Raw genomic sequence first — 15,038 nt, 5'->3', positions numbered from 1 at the left:
TTGAACACGTCAGGTAAATTGCTGATGGCCTATTAAATAGGGTCTCCGGGTTGTTGTGGATCAAATCACGAAGATACCCACGAATGAAACCAGCTGAGTCTCAAGAGGTTGGTAAGACGACCTTCTGAAACAAGCAATGACAGGGAATGATGTTTGTCACAGTGGCGTAGCGTAGTGGGGGCGGCAGGGGCGGCCCGCCCCGAGCGGCACTTTTAGGGGGCGACAAAATTTCACAATAAATAATAATAATATCTTGTAAAAATTTTTGTAATAAATGTGATTATTATATTGCAAAACATATATACGTGATTTTTCTATTTGTAACCTGTACAATACACAATAATGATGATTGTTCTTGCTGAAAAGTTCTTTGGAATTACTGTATATTCTAGTCTTTTAAACTGAGATACCTAAATAAGGGGGCGGTGAAATTTTCCTCCGCTCCGGGCGGCAGACTCCCACGCTACGCCACTGGTTTGTCACTCTCATGCACATTGATATGGCAGTTGACTATTTCAATTCAGAATTTTTCCCCTGAAAAGAGTTAGATAGATGACCGACATGACTATTCTAACGGGAAATGTATGATGTACAGTACAGGTGCAAGCCACCACTAATTTGAGGTGGAAAGCATATATTTTAAATTAAATAAATTAAAAATTGCAGCCGGAAATTGTGTCTATGTCACATTAAATATTGACATAGACAATATTTGTTCGTTTGGATGGTCTTCCTACATGCACCATATAAGAGTCCATCGTATTTGAAAAATTTTTATTTTTATTAGAGTTTATAATTCTTTGTTTTATTAGTATATTCTAAGTAAATCAAGTAATCAAACATTTTATTTATTAGTAAACTCTTAAGAGTAATGATTTCGTGTTTTACTTCCGTTATTCGGTTTCCATATAGAAAGGAATAATGTTTTCTACTCGATTTCATTTTGTGTAACGTATCTTACGCAGTGTAGCACTCGAACAGTTCCATAAGAGAAATTTTATTGACCACCTATATTTTGAGGCGTCCATTATTCGTTCATCACACCAACTTGAAGTTAATCACGAAGCGACACAGTGTTTCAACACTTATTAAATGCATTCCTGCCTAGTAGATGGAGCAACAAACATTAAGTGTATAAAATTATACATAGATATATATTTGCGTCATACAATAAAATTTACACGGTCGAATGGGTCGAACGGTTAAGATGGCAGCCTACCGCTCTGGGTGACCCGGAATCGAATCTGGGCAGATCGAAAAATCCCCGCCCAGGAATTTTTCAATGATGTTCGGATATGTCGGGCCCCGTCCATCACAACCCGGCCGCCCCATTGTGGGCCTATCGAACCCATAATGGACCTGTTAAAAAAGAGTCCCTCTTAGTACCCATAGGGGGATAGTTATAAAAATAAATAGAATTTACATGTACAGTACACAAACAAGAATAAAACAAGACTAATACTGAATACGCGTAATTCGCAATTTCATGACAGTTTAGCGGTGTAGCTAAAGTCGATACGCGAGGCAGAATTGGTGGGTTTGGTCCTTGTATGTCCACGTCGACTCGACCACGTGTCCTGCGTCTTTTGTCCCGTCGATGAGGATTAACTAAGACCATGATCCAGTAGAATAATTTACTTTATTTGGATCGGTTATGAGATATTTAGAATAGTATTGAGATATAATACAAATTTAAGATCAGCGATGCTGTCGACTCCAAAATGTTAGCGTAGAATAAAAAAAAATCTCTCTCCTCGTTGGAGTCCGGGAGTAAAGTGAGGTCAGAGGGCGAAGGTCACGCGGTGGCACCCTCTGCCCTACAACAATGTTCCTTGTTTTTATAACTTGGGTCATACGCAAAATGTGTCGACCGCAATCGCTATTTGCACATCACGTCATTTAAAATTTATAGCAGGAATCTGAGGATCTCCGAAATTACTGATGTTAGAGGGAAAAGGACAAACTCATTATATTAATCATGAATTATAATGGCAGAGAATAATATTGTACAAATAAAAAAACAAGGAATATTTTCGCATTTAATATATAAAAAATAAACCTGTGGCCATCAAATAACCGAGCGCTATAGAGCGTAATTCTCATGCGATTTGGAACATTATTGAACAAATGTTCAATAATGTTCCAAATCGTATGAGCCAATACGTCGTTAAAATATTTACTTGCGAAATGGGAACGCGATTGGTAGTCAGAAGAGTTGTATATACTGAAAAACTATAAAATACTACTAATAAACTGTCACTTTCGGTTGAGCGATCAACACCAAAAGTCGACCAAATCGAGATATTGATAGAAAAAAAATGTTAAATATGAAATTTCCCATCCATCCGTTCAGTACAACACGTGTGCATAAACAGGCATCATCGTAAAAGCAGTGAAAACATATTGGAGGAGTCAATTTTGTGATCTATCAAAATCTGAATATCCAAAATACCTGATTACTATATTGATATCTTCCTTACCATAAGTGGCTGTCGGTAAAAATTGAATTATGATCTAGGAAGCGTCCACACCTTGTTTTAAACACCTGTTCTTATTAGAATATCCATAAAGGTAGCAGCCCAATTAATACCTGGATTGGTGATCATCTAAGAGAAATTTGGGTATGCTACCAATTAAGCGAGATAACCAATTAGTAGTGAAGGCCTTGTATTAAATTTAAAAACTTGTCTACAGGAGCCGATTACCCCCTAAATCTGGCACTGTATATAAATTATAAAAAAAAAACGTTGAAATTTTTGTCACTGTGAAATCTATAGCAGCATTGACTAACAAATACTTGTAAACGATATAAAACAGAATTTAGAGTGTAGAATTTAGATCTACAGATTAAAATCTATTAAGTGGGCATGTTTTGGTAAATATATTTTTTTATAATAATATATTATAATATATTATTCATAATTAATTTTATAAAAATTAAATAGAGATAGTTATATGAATATTTGGATACGTAAAAATTATAACAAAAACTAACTCATTTTTCAGAAGATTTTTAATCCATAGAAAAGCAATAAGTTATTGGCATAACTTCCTTTAAAAAAAAAAATTAAATATCAGCGATTTGGTTCCGATGGTGTTTTTTGGAATGACGAGTTCGTTATTTTCAGGAAAAAATCTGTGAAAAATTTTAAATCATATCTATACACAATTCTGAAAAATAGAATGTTTTTCTTCTCAAAGAAGTAATTCATCTTGTCCTAATTTTAACCTAGCAAATTGATTAGCTACGTCCATGGCTTCTAAAAGAGCAGACGGTTTACAACCTGTGGCCTGGGCAGACTCGTCTTTTCCGCCACCTTTCCCATGAATTATGCCAGTTATTTGCTGTATCCATTCGTTTGCTTTCAAACCTCTCGCCACTGCCTCCTAATAAAAGTAAATTTTATTGATATATTGTAAAACTTTAAAATAATTATTTACTTTAATTGTGTAATCATACCTTAGGTACTGAACTGAGACAAATAATTTTTCCTGTTTCACGATCCACACTGAAAAACATAGCTGCGGTTTCAGGTGACAGAGATTTTACTTGTTTCAAAGCTGCATCTAACGCCTGTAAGTGTGCAAATAAATATATACTGGTATGTAAATATACAGGGTGAGTCAAAAGTCACTTGCACCCTCTTTATTATTACTGTACTTGTACCCTTGTATTGAAGATATTAATTTTCTTAATATGGTAACTTCCTATCTTCAGTACATTTGGAATAAGAAGGGTGCAAGAGGCTTTTGACTAATCCTGTATATATATATATTATATACCGTATTTTACGGACTATAAGACGCTATGGACTATAAGATGCACCTTAATTTTTAAGCAATTTTTTAAAAAAATACCTATAAGACGTACCTGAATTTTGGAGGCAATTTTTCGAAGAAAAAAGTGTCTTATAGTCCATAAAATATGGTAATATAAAAATAATTATATATAATGTTGCAATATAAACAGCAATTGTTTTACCTTTGCATTGCCAAAAGCTTTTAATTCATGAACCATGAATTTTAGTTTGGAATTACTTTGAATAATATTTTTAGTTTCTTCAACCACCTAAATACAATAATTTTTAAAATAAATTGAATAGGAATAAAGGAAAAAGTTAATATGCCTGAAATTTACTTCTTGCAAAATAGCAGCTTTTTGTGCACGTTCCATGTCATCTAGTTGTTTTTTAAGGTTTTTCAAATTATTCCTCATTTCTTCTTTCTTCCAGTATGAAATATTTGACTTTGAAATATCCTTTGACAAAAAATATTATTATTACTATGTAAATTATAAATAAAAAAATAATTAATTTAGCAAAATTTACCTCTGTAAGTTCAACAATTTTTTTTACAATTTCTTTTCCAGAAATTTTTCTATTTTTATCATTTACTAATTTTTGTATTTTTTCTACATCTTGCTCATAAATTTCAGCTTTCCTGATAGCCTAAATAATGGTTTTAAACATTTAAATTTATGTTTAAAAACTATCAAATTTTTAAATTGACTTATACAAATCTTTCAAATCATAAAATAATTTATTCTTACTTTAGAAGCTTCAGGTCCTGTCAAAGCAACAATTCTTCTAATACCTTTGGCAATTGCTTCTTCACTTGCAATCACAAAATCACCAATATGGCCACTTCTTTTTAAATGACTAAAACAATGATAATTTTCTGATTATAAAATGTGTTCATTATAAATATCTAAAGTGATGAAAAATCAACGTAAAAGGATTTTAAAACTCTTACGTTCCACCACAGAATTCTACAGATGTAGTGGAACCACCAGGACCACAGGGATCAGCTATCAGATCATCTACAGGTATACCAACAGACACAACTCTCACAGGATCGGGATAAGTCTGATAATGAGAAATTAACAGTTATGATTATTTCTAAAATTTAAATAAATGAATTTTTATTTACCTCATTAAAAACTGCTCTTAATCCTTGAATGGCTTTAGCAAGAGGTAAAGGACACTCTTTAGCATATACTTCTTGATTCTTATTAATTACTTCATTTGCAACCATTTCTGTTTCTTGAATTTGATTAACTGTCATAGCACCCTAACATGTATATTTTTATATTTAATATATTTTTAACATTATAAGTTTATAAAAATTTCTACATACCTTATTTGTAAAATCAAACCGTAATCTGTCAGGAGCAACAAGAGACCCTCTCTGATCGGCATCAGATGACAAAACCTTACGAAGAGCAAAGTTAAGAATGTGGGTACCCGTATGATTATTCATAACCAATTTTCTCCTTTCCTAAATGATAAAATTGTTTTATATAATAAATTACTTAACAAAAATTCATTTTAAATTAAAAACTGAATTAGTTACCTCATCAATAAATAATTTTACTTGATTACCAACTGCTAATTTTCCACCAATGTTGCCTATATGAACAACATAACCTCCCTGTATATGAACCTCCTTTACATTAAACTCAACATCCTAAAAATGTAATAATTAATCTATTATATACCAGTTGACACAAATTGCAATGGACTCAAACTTTATTTAAAAATTATTACTTACTTCATCAGATTCCTTTACCATGAATCCAATGTCATAAATTTGTCCACCTGCTTCTCCATAGAAGCAAGTTCTATTTAAAATTACACCACATTCATCACCATTATTTACTTCATCCACAAACATTTTGTTTTTCCTTAAAGCAACAACTTCACCAGTACAACCCTCAAATTCTAAAATACATCAGATTTAAACAGAAAATTAGTGTTTTTGATACAGAAGTAAATGGACATCTTGTATACTTCTTAATATATACAAGAAAATTCATAAAAATTACTTTTAGGAAAAACTTATACCATATTTTGAATTTTTGTCATCAGATAATGCAACATAACTATATTTAGGTAAATCATAAGTGGGAGAAATTCCTTTCTGTTGTAATTCAGATATAGCATGGACATCTAATTTTATGTTGTCTTCTTGTCCCTCTACTTTACCTTGAGATGCTAACTATTTAATTAATTCATTTATTTTATAATGCAAAATATATTCACAAAATATAAATAAAATCATCACAGCATTTATATACTATACCTGTGCCTGTTTCTTGGCAACTTCATAGCCTGCCATATCAATTGTAAGACCTTTCTCTTCAATCATTAATTGTGTAAGATCAATAGGAAATCCATAAGTATCATAGAGCCTCCAAGCAATATCACCTTAAATATATATATATTAATAATGATGATAAAGTAAATTTAAAGTCATACATGAAGACAACATTTCCCAGGAGTTTTTCAATTTAAAGAAATATAGACTTACATAAAAATAATTTAAGAGTCTTTTCTATTCTCCCGTTTCACAAACTAATCCAGAAGTAACAGTCAAAAAACTTGAAGAAAAACCAAGATTAACCAAAAGGACCACCAGAAGGCTAGAGGCAGTTAAATATGCTACAAGACACAGTAGATATTGTAGGAATTTTTAATCATTGTTTTTATTGAGAAGATGCCGTAGCCTCTAATAAAAGGTCGCGTTTTGATCATGTTTTAACTTTGTGATAATTTTTAATATTCTATTTTTGATGTCTTAGAAGAACTTTCTGTTACTTCTGGATTAGTCTGTGAAAAGGAGAATAGAAAAGACTTAAATTATTTTTATGTAAGTCTATATTTCTTTAAAGTAAATATAATTATAAAATAATTTTAAAAAGGAAGAATACCTGGTAAAATTTTTGTCTGATCAAGTTTGGATATAGTTCTTTCTAATAATCTTTGTCCACGAGAAAGTGTTTTTAAAAATTGTGTTTCTTCATCAGTTATTATGTCTATAATCTTAAAAAATATGTTCAATTAAAAAGAATATTTAAATTAATTATATTATCAAAGCAGTTTTAAAATTTTACCATTTGAGGGTCTTTTGTTAATTCAGGAAATACATCTCCCTATTACAAAAAAATTCCCATTTTTAGTATTTTTCTTATTGCTAGAATAGCAAAATTTAAATTTTCAAATTTAATATTTATTATTAAAACATACATACAAAAAAGAAAGATAGCCTCTTCAAGTTATATCAGTAATATTTAATACTATTTTTTAAATTAAACAAATAATGTAATAGTAAAACATTTTCATGCTTCTTTTGCATATTTTGAACAGTGATACTGAATTACAATATTGTTCTGAAAATGCATAAAACTATGAAATTAATACTAATTACAGATATCAAGTAAATTATCCTTATGCAAATTTTATAATATACTCAAATCAAAATGACTTTTACATCATACCATAATACCAATACAACAATAATATAAATTTCAAATTATCAATAAAAAAAATAATAATCACCAAAACATTAAAAAAAAGCAATGAATAGCCTTCATCAAACATATAACAATTTTCATTATACTACCAAAGTTAAATAGCAAAGAACTCTGATTTGGAATTGGAATTGCTGGGTGCTGTTGCCTCACCTAATCCATATCCATTAATAGCTCTGACCAGTTTCAAATCAGGAAAGAATTGGCAACAGAAATGACAGTTAGTTGAAAAATACAAAAAGATAGTGATGCCATAAAAATTAGAATTAATAATAATAAAGAATGAGGAGGGAAAACTAACAAAATAAACATATTAACAATAAAATACAACAGACTAGACTGGAACAGACTAGAAGTTTACTGGTTCAACATCAGAGAGTTTGTGACTGAAGTTCAAACATTAAACTTGTACGGCAGGCAGAAGTATACATTTGACATTTGAACTCCAAGTAAAACATGTTGTGCCATATGTTCATGTTGAACACTGACTCATGGGATATTGTAGAAAAATGGCAAAAACGTTTTACAATGACAAATGTTACCAGTGAAGGTAAATAAACAAATTAAACTATTTTAAAGTATTTATAGGATGTTTAATAACACTAAATAATTATTTTTAATTAGCATTGTGTCTCCTGCTGCACAATAGGAGAATAGGACTACCTCATACTTTTGTTGGGGAAAGTAGTGGTTTATGTAAATCCAAAAGCAGCTCGGAAAATTATTTTTAGAAAATTTACAAACATATTATGCCGTTGATGGTAGAAGATGCTGTGAAAGATATTATTATGATAAGCTTTTATGAACACAAATATATGTAAATTCTATAGGCACTTCACATTACTTGCAAAGAATTGAATAATTAAATAATTTCAGGATTAAAATTGTCTGTTTCTTTACAATATTATCCATAAATGCTTAAATAATCATTATTTTAATAAAATACGTCATAATTTTAACCCCAGTTGCCAACATTGCCTACCACTTAGAAGTGAACGGGTGATGGCCACGCAGAAGACCAAAGCAATGATGGCAAGATGCTATAAACGCAGACCTAAAGGCTCTGCACCTGAACCCAGACGATGCACTTAATCAAACAAAATAGCGTTTGAAGATCTGAACAGCGGACCCTACATCTGTGGGACAATGCTAAGAAGAAAAAGATGTGCAACTTATTTAGGAAATTTCTAAGCTTTCTATTTGTAAGAAAATATTTATGAATGAAAGGACTATCATTTACAATTAAATAAAAAAAAAATTGTATAATTTATTTAACAACCAATAAAAAATAAAAATTTACCAATAATTCAACTACAACTGGTACTAAACTTGCAAATGTTCCTGGTTTGCCATTCAACTTCTCTGTTGCATATCTTACAGCTCTTCGTAAAATTCTTCTTAAAACATACCTATTAAAGCAAAGCGAAATAATTTGTACTTTTAACTAAAATTTAATCATTATTTAAAAAATTAATAATTATTATACCCTCTTCCAGTATTATCAGGACGTCCGCCATCAGCTAAAGCAATTGTTAATGTCCTTGCATGATCAGCTAAAACCCTATAAGCCATATCAATTCCATCAGTATCATCCTTTCCAACTCGTCCCGCATATGGTCTTACATTAGTTGCCTATTATCATTTTAAAATTAAAAATCCTGCATAATCTTCATTAAATTATTTATCAATTCTAAATAATATTTACCTTTTGAATAGCATCAAACAATGGCAAAAACAAATCAGTATCATAATTAGATGGTTTTTCTTGTATGACAGATACTAATCTTTCTAAACCCATACCAGTATCAACATGCTTTTTAGGCAATAATTTTAATGAGCCATCACTTTCTCTGAAAATAGCATATTTATGTGCAATTAAAGTTTGAATATTTTAGTTGTCATTAGTTGAAAAAGTTAAATTAGCTTTTAATATAATAATTTTAATTTCTGATATAACTACTGTAAAATCATGTTATAATTTTTTGCATTATAAATAATTATTTATGCTATTAATACTTACCTATTAAACTGGATAAACACTAAATTCCAAATTTCTAAAACATCTGGTACATCAGCATTTACTAAATGTTTAGCATCACGTCCACCAATACGATCAAAATGAATTTCTGAACAAGGACCACAGGGCCCTGTTTCCCCCATTTCCCAGAAGTTATCTTTCATTCCAAATGGCAAAATACGATCTTCTGGAACACTGGAATATCATACCATATGTAATAACATGAAAATGACTAGTTTTGAGAACAAAACAATAATAAATCAATAATTGAAAAAAAAAACCTTACCCAACTTCTTTCCATATGTCACGACATTCCAAGTCAGGCTCCAATCCCAGATCTGCACATCCACCAAAATATGTCACATAAAGGCGACTGCTATCCAGACCATATACTTCAGTTAATAACTCCCAAGACCAATGACATATCTCTCTCTTTTGTTACAAAATTAAATAATTCATCAGTAATTAACTTTTAAGCAAAATAATTGCAATATTTAATAATTTAAAATATAAAATAAATTTTAAATTCTAAATAAATAATTTAGAATTTAAAATTATATTATATTAATTTGATTAATAAACATATTAAATTATTGAATCACAGGTATCTCTCATACAACATGGTTTCACTTTAATGCAGTTTGAGAACTGAAGACATCCCATACAAAATGTCACAATTTTTAACTGCAAACAGTCATTTGATATTTTTTTATTCAAGTAAGCATGCATGTTGTCTCATACTGTATTTACCCATGGATTTTAGAATATTGAAATATTTTTATGTTGTTTTTATCAAGCTAATTTAGTCTTAACAAATACCTGCTGGTTTTTACCAAAGTATCATAGTTATTATGTTGTTTTTTGGATTATTACCCAGTACAATATATTATTCAAATCATTACTTGATTGAAAATATTGTATAGAATTCACAGAACTTACTTTACTTTTAAGACTCAATAAATTTTGAGAAACATAAGAAATGCTGATATAAAATATAACAAAAATGTATCAATCACTCCATCCCTACAAAATCAACAATTTTTACAAAAATTAACGATGATTTTAAAACTTAGTTTTACTTTCTAAATAAAAAATCTTTCAAGCTATAAATTGGTCAGTGTATAAAACTGTAATACAGTGGGTAATCAGTTAACAAACAAATCAGATAAACACTTTCGCAAAAGATTTTTATGTTCGGATAACGAACACCTCACAGAACAAACACAAGAAGAAGCAACGTAAAATAACGAATACAGATTGGTCTTCTCTTGTCTTCAGGCAACAATTCAAAACTTTTTGGAGTGTGGGAGACATTGACATTGACACTCAACCTGGTATATACTGATCGGATAGTATTCCTCCGAACCTTGAAACTCTCTCTTGTAATTCCAGCCTTTTATTTTTCTGACAGAAACAATTCTTTTATAGTATTTGCGAGACTGTCAAGCAGGCACTCATTAAGTTTTGCATCGGTTTTTATTTTTAAAAGGTGAGAGTATAATAGCAAAGGTAGTGAGTGGACAGACGATGTCTGATGTTGCTGGGCAGTATGGCTTGAACAGGTCTACAGTAGGCCAAAGTTCAATCTTATCTAAGAAAGATACTGTATTATCAAGAAGACTTAAGGAGTAACAAAAATCACATTTGAGAAATAAACAACATTGAAGAGCTTATAATGGAACCTGAAACTGATCTGACAACAGAAGAACGCCAAGAACTCTTGAATGAAGAACACCAAGCAACTCGGTGAGATATGTTTTCTTCTGAAAAAAAGGATTAATGCCAATATCTGCTATTAAACATCTTTTGAAGAAGTGGGAGGATGTCAGAACAATGGTCTTAGAATGGTATCCAAACCAGGTTGAAGTTAATAGGCTTAGGGATCTCTACAATTACAATGCTATTAATTACTTCTGAAAAATCCTGAAGAAGAGAGAAAAGCAATTGACATTAGACAGATTCTTTAACCCCCACAAACAAAAAAAAACACGACTAATAAAACTGCAAGACTGTGTAAATATGTATTTTTATTATTACATTTATAACAAACATAGTAAGAAAGTATATATTTTTTTATTTTTTGGGGTCTCCAGAACAAATTAATCAAATTCCCATAAAAACCTATGATAAATCGATAATCGGTTAACAAACAATTCGGATAGCAAACAAAGTCTTGGAACGGATTGTGTTCATTAACCAATCATTTACTGTATTCAATACTAATTGATTATTTAGAAATCTTTATAACTATTTGTCTTTCTTTTATGAAAAATTGCTCTAATTATTGATAATCTGCCAAACAACTTCACTGATAATAAAGAATTTTATTTATACTTAATAATTTTATAAAGATTTTTATCTCAATGTGACTATATCTATTCATAGTTAATATTACTCAGCCAACTCCACCCATAAACCAGTTTTCATATTGTCATTGACCAGTCTACATTTATTGTTTACTACTGGATTTCTGAATAGTTGTTTATCTCTACTAGCTTTTTAAACAGATATTTAAAAACAAAACAATATAACTAAAAATTCTGACAAGGGTTCTTGCTTGACTTTCCTGGCACTCAAACAGGAGATAAAGGGTCCCACCAAAAAGTTCAATAATTTTAAATTATATAAGGAATATAAAATTTCAGTAATAACAAATGCTTAAAAGAAATAATTCTGTTGAATTATGAAAAAAGATATTTTTAAAAAAGATATTTAAAGTTTTAAATAAGATATTTAAGTTTAAAAATACTAAGACTCAGTTAAAAAATTGGGTGTGGTTCCATCTATTAAGATATTACTAAAAATAACTTTTATATTAATTAATTATTATAAAAAGATTTCATTTTTTTTAAGTTAGAGAAGAATTTTTTAAAATATTGTAAATGCCAATATTGAATAAAATTTCATTAAGTCTGATCTCATATGAGATATGATACATGATCCATCTATCTCCTCATCTCCTTGAGTTCCATACTCCAAAATTTAATATCATCAATGCCCCTTATATACAAGTTAACATACCAAATTTTTTGAATAAATAAAGAAAACCAATAAAGAATCAATCTCTTACCTTAAAAAAATCTCCAAAAGACCAATTTCCTAACATTTCAAAGAAGGTATGATGATAAACGTCTTTGCCTACATCATCTAAATCATTGTGCTTCCCACCAGCACGAATGCATTTCTGAGTATTAACCGTTCTAACATATTTTGCAGCATCACTATTAGGATCTACTGTTCCCAAAAATATTGGTTTAAACTGAAATAAATAAATTTGCATTTTAATATGAATAAAATAAAAGTTTTTATGAGAAATAAATATCTAACCTGGTTCATTCCAGCATTAGTAAACAACAAAGTTGGATCTTCATGAGGAATAACTGATGAAGAATGCACATATTGATGGTCATATCTTTCAATAAAAAAATTCATAAACTTCTGTCGAATTTCTTTTGCAGACAGTTTAAGTTCCATGTTTTTCTTTATCTTCACTACAAAAAATTATCACGTTCTCTCAGTTAGCATATTGTAATTAATATTGTATAAAAATTTGTTCTTTTAAATAACCTAATATTTATAAAATTATTAAATTTTAATATATAAAACTATAAAATTTTCCAATATCACGATTTATTTAATGTACACATGTTCAATGTAAAAAAATTCCATTGAACCAAACACATTAAATTTTCTGTATAATATAAAAATCCAGTCTATTTATAATATGATGTTTAAAAATTGAAGGTATGCAGGAACAGGTATAAAAAACTGTTTGCTTTTAAGACAGGCTGTTTAAAAAGGTATATTTTTATTACCCTCAATTAGTCTTAGATGATATGCATACACAAGTAAAGCATTATGCTTTTGAGCTTTTCAATTTGTTTCAATGTTATTTTTAAAATGTATGTATTCCCAGAGTTTATTATGTTGCAACAGGAATGAGTGAGTAAATTGAAATACCTTAATTACTTGTACATTTTCTGGCCTGTCAAAACCATTTATTAATTGTATTTGTGTGTTAACTCTAAACTACATTACAGACAGTAGTACTTAAATGTATTTCCCATACTTTTCAACCCCAGATTTATTTGAGACTAGGGTTTATTTTTAACAGCACCTTTATTCCCCAGGGTTTAATTGAGTAAACATGATAGTTTTTAAAACAAAAGTTTTTATTCAAAAAGATCTATTTAAGTACTTCAATGACATATTTATTACATTGACTGAAAATGCTAAGATAAACAAATGAGAAAAACGTGCACTTAATAATTTACTATTCAATAATTCAGTTCCATTCTCCATGTTAAATTTAATTTTATAAGCATATAATATAATTGAATAAAATAATAAACATTTATATTGTCACAAATAAACAAATGCAAAACAAACAATAATATATCACCTGATATATACACAATTAAAATAATCTAAATTATAAATAAAGTACATTTGACACAATGGACTAATATCGTCTTTGCATTTTGTGGCCCACCAGTGGCCAAGCGGTTCTGTTACCTGAAAACTGGGAGACCCGCCAGGATGAGCTGGCTACGTTGAGTTTTCCAGGTTTTCTCCATGTCTGTAACGCCTGAATAGGAGCCAATTACCCTTAAAAAGACCTCCCAGAAGGCATCCCCTAGGCAGATTGCCCAAGTGTTGCATTGCCATAACTTAATAAAACCAAACAAACAAACAAACTTTGCATTTTGTCAGTGGCACATTATAGCTTCAGGAGCATCCAGGCAAATCTGAATTAGGGAACTTCACATACAGTGTTGACTTCAGATATCTTTCTTCAGAGAAATTTTTGGGAAAAATATTTTTTTATAAAAGATTGATTTCGGGCCTCAGGCAATTGCCCTTTTTGCCTGTCAGATAACACACCACTGCATTTTGTCCTATTATTAAGGTGTAAAACAGCAAACTATATATTAAATCACAGATAAAAATGCAAATTGATGAAATAGATAATGATATGCCGATTCAGCACAGCTAATATTCAAAAATCACAGTCATCAAGGATCATTTGATTGATATAATTAACCATTTGAAATTTATTAAATGATCATGACTAAAAGCTCATTCTATTTTGAAATTCAGAAAAACATTGCATCATCCACTCATAATTCAAAAAATTTAATTACAGAATAACCAATTATAACAACCAAACAAAAATTTCCGCATCAGAACAGAAGCAGACAGAAGATAATCACAGACAACGTGTGAATGAGGATTTAAAGATTGCATGCGGCAATCCATCTGCAATATGGATCAAAACTCTGTACACAGATTAAATATTCTGTAATAATTTCACATAAATACGAGGATCTCGTCATTATATTAATCAGTAATTGTTATTAACATCGATTTCATTTTCGTATCTTTTTTTAAAAAATAAATAATACCTTTAGACAATTCAAAATCCTCTCCAGCCGGAAAATACCAAAATGCTCTTTTTTTCTCACTTCGTACATCTGCCATCTGGCGATAAAAATTATTTAAATTAAATTATTTTCCGTATTTTTATTTATTTAAACTAATATAAAGCGTTAAATATCTAATATAATATAAAATAAATATTAACTTATATAATTATAAATATCTCGGCATATTTTAAAAGTTTAATAATATTTTTTTAATAATAAAAAAGTACAAAATAATTTCAAAATTAATTGATATTAATTTATAATAACAAGCCAATAACATTTATTT

At 29.6% G+C, this 15,038-nt stretch overlaps 1 protein-coding gene across 1 annotated transcript; it reads right to left on the bottom strand.

Moving 5' to 3' along the window:
- Nucleotides 1-2,995: 2,995 nt before the first annotated feature.
- AlaRS (alanine--tRNA ligase, cytoplasmic) lies at nucleotides 2,996-14,807 on the bottom strand. Its single transcript, XM_067279613.1, has 23 exons — nucleotides 14,732-14,807; nucleotides 12,654-12,817; nucleotides 12,397-12,585; nucleotides 9,613-9,758; nucleotides 9,330-9,521; nucleotides 9,015-9,159; nucleotides 8,796-8,941; nucleotides 8,610-8,718; nucleotides 6,893-6,931; nucleotides 6,710-6,821; nucleotides 6,082-6,206; nucleotides 5,844-5,997; nucleotides 5,551-5,720; nucleotides 5,353-5,466; nucleotides 5,137-5,277; nucleotides 4,930-5,070; nucleotides 4,753-4,865; nucleotides 4,550-4,658; nucleotides 4,329-4,448; nucleotides 4,139-4,258; nucleotides 3,983-4,069; nucleotides 3,461-3,574; nucleotides 2,996-3,387 (listed from the first exon to the last, which is right to left on the bottom strand). Exons 1-23 carry the CDS (start codon nucleotides 14,805-14,807, stop codon nucleotides 3,196-3,198), a joined length of 3,018 nt encoding a protein of 1,005 aa, XP_067135714.1. The 3' UTR covers nucleotides 2,996-3,195.
- Between the last annotated feature and the right edge of the window lie 231 nt (nucleotides 14,808-15,038).

The sequence above is a fragment of the Centruroides vittatus genome, unplaced genomic scaffold, assembly GCF_030686945.1.
Source record: "Centruroides vittatus isolate TY-2023 unplaced genomic scaffold, ASM3068694v2 contig_875, whole genome shotgun sequence".
Classification (NCBI taxonomy): domain Eukaryota; kingdom Metazoa; phylum Arthropoda; class Arachnida; order Scorpiones; family Buthidae; genus Centruroides; species Centruroides vittatus.
Note: the sequence above shows the minus strand (reverse complement) of the source record. Positions and strands in the feature narration are given on the sequence as shown.